This window comes from Mercenaria mercenaria, chromosome 10, assembly GCF_021730395.1.
Source record: "Mercenaria mercenaria strain notata chromosome 10, MADL_Memer_1, whole genome shotgun sequence".
Taxonomy (NCBI): domain Eukaryota; kingdom Metazoa; phylum Mollusca; class Bivalvia; order Venerida; family Veneridae; genus Mercenaria; species Mercenaria mercenaria.
The window spans coordinates 81,839,322-81,851,935 of record NC_069370.1 but is presented as its reverse complement, the minus strand read 5'-3'; the positions used below and the strand labels follow the sequence as shown (position 1 = coordinate 81,851,935).

Sequence of the window (12,614 nt, the reverse complement as noted above, 5' to 3'; positions counted from 1 at the left end):
GTTCGCGTTGTAATCCAGAGGTCGTGAGTTCGAACCTCACCTGGACCAGATTTTTTTTTTTAATCTTTTTTTTTTATTTCATTTTTTTTTTGTATTATTATGAGTTTTGAAAATATTGTATAACTAAAGTCTGTTGTACTTAAATTTGGAATTGGAACATTACCTTTTTACATTAAATCCTCATTGCCCAACATTCACACGCAAAGACACAGAATTCCTTTGGCTATTGGCCTAATGAGATTCTGTTAGGTTTGAAATTTTCAAAGTTCAAGCTTTTCAATTTGAAGCAGTTATCATTTTGTGACTGGTTTCCAGTATGATAATAAGTTATGTAATATTGTTGATGCAGTGCGTTTTAATAAGAGTAACAGAAATTATTCAAATACGTTTTTTTCTTCTTTATCTTGGTGCAGATGTTAATCTATACCAAACTTTCTTTTGATTATATACATAATATTTGTAGAGTTTTCACATGTCGAGAATTAATCTTGATGCAGTCTAAAACATGCATTCAGAAATCATGAATTATCATTAATAATTTTAATAGATCTAAAGAACATAAACTTCCTAAACGAATCCATAATTCCAGATAATTCCAGCACCACTCCTTTAATTTTTAACGGGCACTGGTGATTTTTTATGGGAGCTCTGCCTTTTAGGTAGCACCTACTTTCATATTATCTTATAATGGGAGTCTATGGGAAAAGTAATAGGAGTGTCTGACCAAAAAGAATCTTCTTTTTATCAGGCTGGTAACATTGCCCGATCGGGCTTTCGACATAAAAACTAATATTTCTTGAAAAATAGTAAAGATATTTCATTCAAACTTGGTCCATTTATTAAGCATTTCATATGACACAAATTAAAATAAAAATAACTTGGTTGCCTTCAGTTTTGGTAGAATTATTTCCCCTTTTCAGATTTTTATGACGCATAATTTTTGAAGTCCAAACAAAATATGTTCTAATGCTAAGTTTAAAACAAAAAAGGGTTCAATGGCTTTCTAATGCTCTAAATTATTGCACTAGTACATGAATGTATTATTGTATACATTTTACAGTGCTTTCACTAACAACATTATAGAAAAATGTTAGTTGTAAAAAAAATGTTCATACATCTTCACTAGAAACAAAGTATTAACCTTAAATACATAGAATAAAGGCATTGGCGCACAAGTTTTGAGCAATAGAAACCCATTAAACCCTTTTCTGTTTTTAAAAATTGCATTAAAACATAATTTTTTTGGACTTCAAAAATTATCGTCGCGGGTCCTGTTTTGACGATGACCTATTTTGACGCCATCTTTGTTTTCTTTCCTGATCGCACAAGCGACATCGCTGACGTCACTTACTATACACATTACTACAGTACACACGTATATCTATTGCTTCCGAAAATTATGTGGAAAATGAGGGATGCAAAGGTAAGAATTATCAAATTTGATCTAATCCATTAGATTTTTACCTGTTTTAGCTAATGCAAAAATTTCTTAAACTTTTAAAGCTATTTTCTTTGCAAAAATGAGCGTGGGAAAATCCATGGCCTCCGTCTGCTACGCTCACTGTTTTCTTTATTTGGTCACATGACAGTCATGTGACAAGCTAGTCTATTTTTGTATTTTTTCACCCTTAAGTATATGGTACGCGCTATGTCTGTTAAGTGCGTTATAATACTATTAATTGAAATTTAATTGGATGTATATAGCTGGTAGTTTCATGAATGGTTGGGGATGAGTTAGTTTAAATATGATTTATTTATTTCAGGTTCCACAGAGGAAGTACAGATGTTACTCCCCAACCTGAATGAATTTTTATGTAAACACTGTTCTACTGAAGAGTAAATGAACAGTAACACAAGTTAATATAGTTAAATCATGTACCCGTTTGTATAACTATGTTGTAACTATGAGGTAAACATAGAAATAAAATTAAGAAAACCCATTTATTTATGAGTTTACATATTGCAGAGACAGGTTGCCCATCACATTTATCTTGTACTTGATCCAACACTGTGTTACAAAGATATTATAAGGCAACCAATCAGAGGCGTCGTTTCAGGTCCCTCTCAACAAATATGGCTGCTTTCATGCATGGCTGAATATGTCAGCTCAATGAAAAATAAATGGATAATTTGGCTAGATTGTAATATCTTTCTTTAGTTCAAAGTTTGTTAAGTCTGAATAAGGCATTTATTAGCAGAGCTACCGGCGCCGCTTCGGCGTCACATTACGGTTAGACATATGAAAAAGAAAATGAATAGAGAGACCTAACTGTGTATACTATCGAGTTGAAAATCCGTGGTACTTTTTGGAATCGGTGTTGTTCGGATTTTTTCATGTGTACTATGCACATAGTAATTAATCAGTAAAGACGTCAGTAGACGCTTACTGTTTACAGTTGACAAAAGCGTCTCGCTTACTGGTTTGAATATTGAATAAAAATGTAAATGAGCATTTGATAATAAGAAATTAGTGCTAAATACATTTTCTACGACGAAAAAAGAAATAAAATACAATATTTTCATTTTGAAATGACTTTCGTCACGCTGCCATTACTGAACTTTATTATATACTTATGTTTGCCCTGATGACGTCATAAGTCCACAGTGGTGTAGTGGTTATCGAGTTCGCATTGAAATCCAGAGATCGTGAGTTCGAACCTCACCTGAACCAGATTTTTTTTTTTAATTCCTTTTTTATTTCAGGTTTTTTTTTGTATTATTATGAGTTTTGAAAATATTGTATAACTAAAGTCATTCATGTGAAATTTAACAAGTGTTTATAGTTTTGATGTCAGGTTCCAATGTAGGAGACATAACTTTTTTAAAAAAAAACCAAAAACTTTAGGATCAAAATATACAGGCATTGAACTGTGAAAAGCAAATAATGCTCTTCTCCCCGTTCACATATATTTCATCCGTTAGCTTTAAAATCACTGACCAGAGTTTCTAAAAAAACTAAAACTATCAAGGTTCTTACTGCCATCCCTATTCTCTAGTGCTAAAAGATTAACCATAAAAAGCCATAGATTGTTACTTAGAAGTTCAGTAAATAAACAGGGGTTTTCGAGAATTTCGGCAAACGCTGTTTTTCTCTAGGTAAAATTCTGATCATTAACTTTTAAAAATTGCTAGTCTTTTGGGTTGAAAACAAGCTTTGTAACAGTCATGTAAATGATTATAATTTTCCCATACCAGGCATCTATTATAGCAGTATTTTTGACTGAAAGTTGGACACATTCTCCCTTCCAAAAAGAACCAAAATTTGACAATAATGACATTTAAAAGAATTACAATAGTCATTTCCAGTATTACGTAAATTCTAATTTCTATTAACTTTGGAATTGGAACATTAACTTTTTACATTAAGTCCTCATTGCCAAACATTCACACGCAAAGAGACAGAATTCCTTTGGCTATTGGCCTAATGAGATTCTGTTAGGTTTTAAATTTTCAATGTTCAAGCTTTTCAATTTGAAGGAGTTATCATGTGTGACTGGTTTCCAGTATGATAATAATATATGTAAAATGTTTGATGCAGTACGTTTTAATAAGAATAACAAAAATTATTCAAATACGTTTTTTTTTCTTTATCTTGGTGCCGATTTTAATCTATATCGAACTTTCTTTTGATTATATATATAATATCTTTCGAGTTTTCCCATGTCAAGAATTAATCTTGATGCAGTCTAAAACATGCATTCAGAAATCATGAATTATCATTAATACTTATAATTTTAATAGATCTAATAGAACATAATCTTCCAAAACGAATCCATAATTCCAGATAATTCCAACAACACTCCTTTAATTTTTAAGGGCACTGGTTATTTTTCACGGGAGCTCTGCCTTTTAGGTAGTCTAAATAATGAGACCTCGGGCAGACCGATTTTACATTTTGATATTTTACGTTGTCTACCTAGAGGTCTCAACCAGAAACAATCAAAACTGTGGTGGAAACTGTGGTCAATTGAAATTACGATTTATCAGTAGTCACGATTTTTCTTTCGCCCTAACTGCTTACCTGTTGTTTTAAATCATAAATAGTAAATAAAAAACATAAGAACAGGACATATTTATCAAGAATTTCTGTTGTAAAAAATTTAAACCTCTAACGTTTCAATCGTCTTCATGTAATGGCGGTCGGAGGCGTGACCAATGAAAACGCTTCGTGTAGTAATGTGTTTACCGGCGATCGGCCATTTTCCAATATGTAGTACACTCGTGTTAAACCTTGGCAATTTTTTAACTGCCATAGTTTGAATTTTTCTCAAGAAATCTCGGTAATATATACATCATTGAAAAGGAAAAATTACAGGCTTTCTATGTATGTATTTCTTTTTTTTATCCGTTGCATTATTATAACATAATTCCCGCCCAACGGATTCCATTGGGTGTTACTTACGCAAAGAAGAGGACAGTGCTACCACATTCTTTACCTTTTCTGGTTTGTACTCGGAGGCGGATATCGACAAGTCAAAATAATATAACGATATTCAACTCTCCAGTACAATTATTTGGACTACCTTTTAGGTAGCACCTAATTTTATATTAATTGAAATTAGGTATTAGCACTGTAAGGTGACAAATAATTCCTTAAGGGCATCAAAACTGGTCATGTGAGGATATGCATCATAAAAATCTGAAAAAGGGAAGTAATATCCCAGACTCACCGGTTTCGACGCACATAACAAGCAACATGGCCGCGCTTTTTCATTCAGTAACATACGTGACTCCATTAGATGTTGCATGTGCACTAACCTTTTATGCATTGAATCATACCAATAACATCTTATTATAAACAATTGACTGCCAGAAATCAAAAGGTAAACAACAACTAGTGTGGTCGGCCATACTTTTTTCTAACACACCTATTTCGACGCATCTTACATGATACTTGTTACGAAGCTTTTGATTGGCTTAAATATTTGTGCAATCACTATAAGTAATGTGCTACACCATAACTGTCATGGATGCTGCAATAAAACTTGACACAAAAGCTGGTTCAAGTAGATAATCAATATTGAGGCCAAAAATGATATAAATAAATCTGAAAACATTTTAACATTCGTGAACATAAGGGGCTAAGAACATAAATAATCACTCTGCATTTTTAATACACTGTCTGATGTTTTTTCTTTCATTTTTCTGGACTGCAGTGTTTACAGAGGAATTTGGCACATTTTGTTTTATACAAAACTTTAGATGAACCCAGTGTTCGCAGCCTACATGACAAGAGAAAAAAAAATGAAGTGTGTAGTAATGATGGCACTGATATATAATGCGTACACCTTCCAAAACAGTGCATAAAATAGTACGACTACATATGTCACATGGCAGTGATGTGACCTTGATAGCACTAAAGTCGGCTGCAGACGAACAACAAAATTTCCAGTAACTTTTTTAATCTAAGCTTCCACTGGGACGTTTTTAAAATGGATGAAAATTTGCATTAGTAGAAACACTAAAAATCATGTATAGGGTAAATGTAAGTTGATCAATATCTTCAAATCCTGAACTTTCCAACTTTTTTATCGGTAAAAGTAACCATGATGTTTTCTGCAATTACACCGAGTAATTACGTCATCGGAAACCCCAAGTTAATCGAGAACGAGGTCAAAACAAAAATGGCGTCGAAATAGGTGTGCGTAAAATAACGTGGTGCGACGATACTAACAAAATTGAAGGCAACAAAGTTATTTCTACTTAGTATGTGTCATATGTTATGCTTAATTGATGGACCAAGTTTGAAAAAAATATCTTCATTATTTTTCAAAAAACATTAGTTTTTATGTCTAAAGCCCGATCGGGCAATGTTACCAGCCTGTTTATATTTTTGTGTCGCGAAATTATATTATATTCTGATATTTCGAAGCTTATACTGTAGCGAGATACTTACCATATACATAAACTATGAACAAAGAAGCCTTCTGTTTTGATATTTGAATGGCATCTGGTATCTTTCCTTCGAACCACTTCATTTTGTGTTTTTGAAAACAAAACTTTTTGCGAAACCGGAAGTTATGGAAAATTACGTGGCCTTCCTACGTTCCATACGAATTACCACTAATGTTGTCGTCATCTTGTTTAGTCCATGGATACATTAACCCGAGTGGTCTCAAATCCTGGTCACTGGCAATGGAAATTTCTAAGATGGCCTTGAGTGTCTTCCACATGATCTTAAAACACAATGATAAGTTACAGGTTAATTACTGCAACCACTGACTATTACAAGTTTTCTTATTTTCCGAGAACGGTGTACCATTGGAACCAACTTCCCCCCTATGTCGCCCACCTCCCTACCCTAGAGCAGTTCAGTGCCGCAGTTTGCAGCCTTGAACATGTCTCGCCCTGGTTATCCTGCTAACTCAACCTTTTATTTCACCAAAGTTATTTGTTTTAGTTTCTTCCACTCTAAATTTGTATCACTATATTCTTTCTCTTTATGATTTTGACGCGCAAAACGTCTACGTCCCCGCAAGGGGTTGGACGGTTATGGAAGATAGATAGATAGATTTGCATCAAGTATGTTAAGCCACCAAAGGGTCCAGTTGAAAGAGCTAGGGTCAGGCCTCGACACTAACAGTGTCCCGGGATCCCGAGGATCCCAAATTCTAGCGAGGGACATCCATTATTCAAAGCTATTTTAAATAATGTCAGTGTAATAGCCACATTAAATTCTGGGTTACATTCAGGTTTCTTAATTCTAACAGAATATTTGACCAAAAAAAAAATGAAACCCTTGTTGCTTTCATCTCACAAAAAAAATGCTAAATCTTAAGATTCTGGGTGTGTACATCTTCATCCTTTCAAACTGAAGGGATCCCATGTATTGGTGAGGGACACCAAATTCTACAGGTAGAGAGCCCTCTGGGACACTACTGAAACAAGGCAGTCTGAAAGACAGCTAAATCCCCCGCCACAGGTATGGATAGTGAAAGGGTAAACCTTTGACCTTGAGCTGTGACCTTGACCTTGAACTGACATTGCTGACCCATGAATTCTGCACATCGTCTAGATGAGGTGATCATTTGACCCAAGTTTCATGAAAATCCTAAAAGGGGATTAGGAGATACAGAGCTCAAACCTTTGACATTGAGTTGTGACCTTGACATTGAGTTGACATGGCTGACTCATGAGTTCTTGATGAGTAGATCATTTGACCCAAGTTTATTGTAAATCCTTCAAGGGGTTTAGGAGATACAGAGTGGACACAAAATGGAAGGCTCAAACCCTTGACTCTAAGTTGTGACGTTGACCTTGAGCCGGCATGGCTGACCCATCAATTCTGCACATCGTCTTGATGAGGTGATCATTTGACCCACGTTTGATGAAAATCGTTCAATGGGTTTAGGAGAATAAGAGCGGACACAAAATGGAAGACTCAAACCTTTGACCTTGAGTTGTGACCTTGACATTGAGCCGACATGGCTGACTCACGAGTTCTCACATCGTCTTGATGAGGTGATCATTTAATCCAAGTTTCATAATCATCCTTCAAGAAGTTTAAGAGATACAGAGCGGACACGAAATGGTAGGCTCAAACCTTTGACATTGAGTTGTGACCTTGACCTCGAACCAACATGGCTGACTCATGGGTTTTGCACATCGTCTTGATGAGGTGATCATTTGATTTAAGTTTCATGATTATCCTTCAAGGGGTTTAGGAGATACAGAGCGGACACAAAATGGAAGGCTCATACCTTTCACCTTGAGTTGTGACCTTGATCTTGAACCGACATGGCTGACTCATGGGTTCAGCACATCGTCTTGATGAGGTGATCATTTGACCAAAGTTTCATGAAAATCCTTCAAGGAGTTTAGGAGATACAGAGCGGACACACAATGTTACGGAAGGACGGAAGACGGAAGGACAGAAGGACGGACGGATGGACGGAGACCATTCCTATAACCCCCACCACTTGTGGCAGGGAATTAAAAAGTTAGTGTCAAGGCCTGACGAATTCTCCAATAAATGTCAACAAAATAGAGCAAGACAGTGTAGACCTCCAATATCTGATATCCAAAATTACCTGACATTACTGAATAGAATAGGCTTTATGACGCTGAATTGATAATGTTTTATAAATTTGTCACCATATAGTAGCTATCCCTGCACTATCTTATTTTGAAAGATTAAGGATATTGACCTGACATGCATACCAATAAGCTTATAGGCAAATTCATACAGTGAACATTTATTACATTTTTTCATTCTTTCCAGTGGAACAACTTCCTGTCTGAAAGTTTTCCCGTTTCTGTTTGAGTCCTTGAAAAGCAGTATGCAATGATACATACATTTAGTTGCAGCAAGGTGCATTTTAACCAAAGGGGTCCGGCACATGAATGGATTGAGTTTAATGACTTATTTTAGTGTCCTAGAGCCATAATTATAAAAAATCCATACTAATATTAGAGTTTTTTTTTGATAATTATGGCTTTAGGACACTAAAATAAGTCATTAAACTCAATCCACTCATGGGCCGGACCCCTTTGATTAACCCCAAATTTTCACTAATTTATGACATATTAAATTCTTCTGTTTTTAGTCCCACATTCTCACTTCTGTCATCCTATCGTCAATACTTCTGTAGTTAATTTTTTTCTTGCACTGACTGCACATTTAATAAACCCCCAAAACGGAGTTTAAACACGGGTGGTAAACGCGCAATCCAATGCCCGCTCGGAATACGCTTAAAATGGGTTGCGCGACGTCCGGTGCTGGTGTTGCACGTAAACAAAGACGAAATTGAGGTATGTGAAGTTATGATTTTGCTTAGTATGAGACTAGAATAATTTTTCTCGAAAAAAGGAAAATGCTATTCGACACAAATACGATGATACATCATAGATGTAAAATACCTGGTTTGTAATTTACGATTCGGCTCCATTATCCCAAAAACTCTGGCGACACAAAGCGTGAAAAAAGTATGAAATCAACAAAAATGGCATTTATGACCTCATATGCCTAATCTGGGGACATCTGATGCTTTTTATGATAACTCAACTGTTATGAAGTACCGGATTTCAAAATCATTTGCTTCAAATCCTGCTTACGGGGACATAATTGACAAAAAATAATCGGGAATGGGGTTGCGCACCGGGAATGGAGTTGCTCGCATACATCATAATGTATAATGTATACGCGCGACTCCATTTCCGTGGCGCAACCCCATTCCCGATTGTTTTTGGCAATCTCTCCCCCCCCCCCCCCAAACAACATTTCATTCAAGTGTATGTAATATTCATGACTGTTTTACACATGTTTGATCATTAGAAGCGGCACGTTTCCAGAAAGAAGGCACAAGAGTTAGAAAAGGGGGGGGGGGGGGGGGGGGGGGGGGTCCCAGTTAGGTGTCTGCGCAAAATGTTTTTTGATTTTATTTATACTTTGTGGTAATATACCTACATGTATTAAGTTTCATTAACAAGTGTTACTGTTACCAGTTTTGATCTACTTTTATAGATATTCACATTTAAAGTGGGTGGGGTAATCTGACATGTGACCAGCCAGGAACACAATTTCTGTTATTTTTTTTTAAAAATGGTTCAAACCTTTTACCTGAAACTTTCATGATAAAATAACTATGCAATGGGCATTCACAAAATATGTTGCATTTTAAATTGTACTGAATACTTTTTTCATCACAGAGCCACAAATTGGTCTAATCAAATTTACTGATTTTCAATGGACGAACTTTACCAAAAACCTAAAACATTTTTCATTAGTTGAGATATTAAGGTGTTATTTTCAGCAGGTATTATAAACTAAATATACATTAAAATGACAGTATATCAGTTTACTCTGATTAATATTGGAAGAGTGGTACACTCTCAAACTGGGAAAAAGTGGGTGGGGTAAATAAATATTCGAAGCAACACTACAAAAATTGTGGAGTTGTTAAGCAATGGCCTCAGATTGTCTATTACTATCTTAATTTTATTAAATACAGCATTGATTGATAAATTTTAACAAAAAATTTCCCACTTTATACATGTGTGTCATGGAAAAAGCATGGACCTTGAACATGACATGTAGACAAACCAAATTAACCTGAAAGCTCAAGTATTTAACAAAGGTTTTGCCTGAGGCAGTATATTTTGAGGAAAGCTATTGTTCAAATTAACATTCAATTTTCTGCATTGATTTTTCCATGGCACACATGTATAAAGTCTTATTAAAGAGAAAAAAGTATTGTTAAAAATGATCAACCAAGTCTGTATTTAATAAAACTAGAATGTGTCTGTAGGACACAGGGTGTGAATTTTTTTACTATTTCAGGGCCCATAACTCTGAAAATAGGGGGCAGACCCAGATAAAAAATAGTAGGTGCACAAGTTCAAATCATGATAAACACTCATCAATTTATATCAAATACTTTTTGAGCTAGGGTGTCACAAGGTGAAAAAGTGCATTTTTGACTATTTCAGGGGCCATAACTCTAGAAATAGGGCGCGGACCCAGATTAAAATTTGGAGATGCGCAAATTCATATCATGATTAAGACTAAGGCAAGGTTTCATGAATCTATATCAAGTACTTTTTGAGCTAGGCGTGTCACAAGGTGAAAATGTGCATTTTTTACTATTTCAGGGGCCATAACTCTAGAAATAGGGGGCGGAGCCAAACGAAAAATAGGAGGTGTGCAAGTTCATATCATTATAAAGACTCATGCAAGATTTTCATCAATTTATATCAAATACTTTTTGGGCTAGGCGTGTCACAAGGTGAAATGTGCATTTTTTACTATTTCAGGGGCAGTAACTCTAAAATTAGGGGGCGGAGTCAGACGAAAAAATAGAAGGTGCGCAGTTTCATATCATGATAAAGACTCTTGCAAGGTTTCATCAATTTATATCAAATACTTTTGAGCTAGGCGCGTCACGAACTTCGGACGGACGCACGGACGGATGGACGGACGGACGCACGGACAAGAGCAAATCTATATGCCCCAACCATTCATGGGGGGCACAATTAAGATAGTAATAGACAATCTGAGGTCATTTTGTAACAACTGCACAATTTTTATAGTGTTGCTTCGAATATTTATTTACCCCACCCACTTTTTCCCAGTTTGAGAGTGTACCACTCTTCCAATATTAATCAGAGTATTTCTGATATACTGTCATTTTATGTTTATTTAGTTTTACAATATCTGCTGATAATAACACCTTAATATCTCAACTTATAAAAAATGTTTTAGCTTTCTGGTAAAGTTCGTCCATTGAAAATCAGTAAATTTGATTAGACCACTTTGTGGCTCTGTGATGAAAAAAGTATTCAGTACAATTTAAAATGCAACATATTGTGTGAACGTCCATTGCATAGTTATTTTATCATGAAAGTTTCAGGTAAAAGGTAAGAACCATTATTAAAAAAATAACAGAAATTGTGTTCCTGGCTGGTCACATGTCAGATTACCCCACCCACTTTAAATGTGAATATCTATAAAAGTAAGTCAAAACTGGTAACAGTAACACTTGTTAATGAAACTTAATACATGTAGGTATATTACCACAAAGTATAAATAAAATCAAAAAACATTTTGCGCAGACACCTAACTACGACCCCCCCTTTGCATTTTTCATGATTCCATACTTTTTTGGGGGCCTCCGTGGCCGAGTGGTTAGAGTCGTTGACTTCAAACCATTTGCCCCTCATCGATGTGGGTTCGAAACCTCATTTGGGGCGTAGAATTCTTCACGTGAGGAAGCCATCCAGCTGGCTTACGGAAGGTCGGTGGTTCTACCCAGGTGCCCGCTCGTGATGAAATAGTGCACGGAGGGGCACCTGGGGTCTTCCTCCACCATTAAAGCTGGAAAGTCGCCATATGACCTAAAATTGTGTCGGTGCGACGTGAAACCCAACAAAATAAATAAACATACTTTTTTGACAGATCGAGCCAGCAGAGTTTTCGTGATATCAGGGCTGATTCTTAAATTAATAATTTGATATTTCAAACATATGATCTTTATTCATTTTTGGGTCGAATAGCATTTTGCTTTTTTTCGAAAACACTCATGTGTCATTATTTACAAAAACAAAAACCCACCTACCTTGATTTTGTATATATTGATGCGCAACACCAGCACCGGAAGTCGCGCAACCCATTTTTAAGCGTATTCCCAGTGGGAATAGGATTGCGCGTTTACCACCCGTGTTAAAACAGTTATCGAAGATAGGGAAGATAGGTATAGTACCCAGATCATTATTATCTGAATTTTTCTAACTTATAAGCACCTGTCAGACAGCTGCTTAAAAGACCAAAGCGTTTCCCATAATCTCTATACGATTTTTCAGGAGAAACGGTCCCCACAAGCTTGGTAGAAAAAAAACCCCTAGGTCTTTCTTAAAATATTGTTTTTGCAAATAAAGTTATTGTGTTAATACTAAACAAGAAGCTGCGTTCAATAAACGCTTGATGTACCCCGGTGGCATCCTTGTCGATACAAAGCAACCAAAGTCCAAAACGAAGTCAAGTTCAAGGTCAAACTGAGGTCAGGTGATGTCTGAAGATGAGGAATGGTTACAGGTTACATCTGCATTAGTATCAAGTCATTCTAGTAAGGGGTATTGATGCTAGACGAAACGGTCCCATTTGGTTAACCAAGAGATGG

The 12,614-nt window shown here is 35.7% G+C and overlaps 1 protein-coding gene across 1 annotated transcript in view; it reads right to left on the bottom strand.

Annotated features, from left to right (window-relative positions):
• The window catches only part of LOC123561047 (UBX domain-containing protein 4-like), a 64,176-nt gene extending 54,523 nt beyond the window's left edge, over positions 1-9,653 (bottom strand). Inside the window, exons 1-2 of the mRNA XM_053516634.1 lie at positions 9,560-9,653; positions 5,897-6,176 (exon numbers count right to left, since the gene is read on the bottom strand). Of these exons, the coding sequence (XP_053372609.1) occupies positions 5,897-5,978 (82 nt within the window). The 5' untranslated portion in view covers positions 5,979-6,176; positions 9,560-9,653. The remainder of the gene's footprint in view (positions 1-5,896; positions 6,177-9,559) is intronic.
• Positions 9,654-12,614: the final 2,961 nt, after the last annotated feature.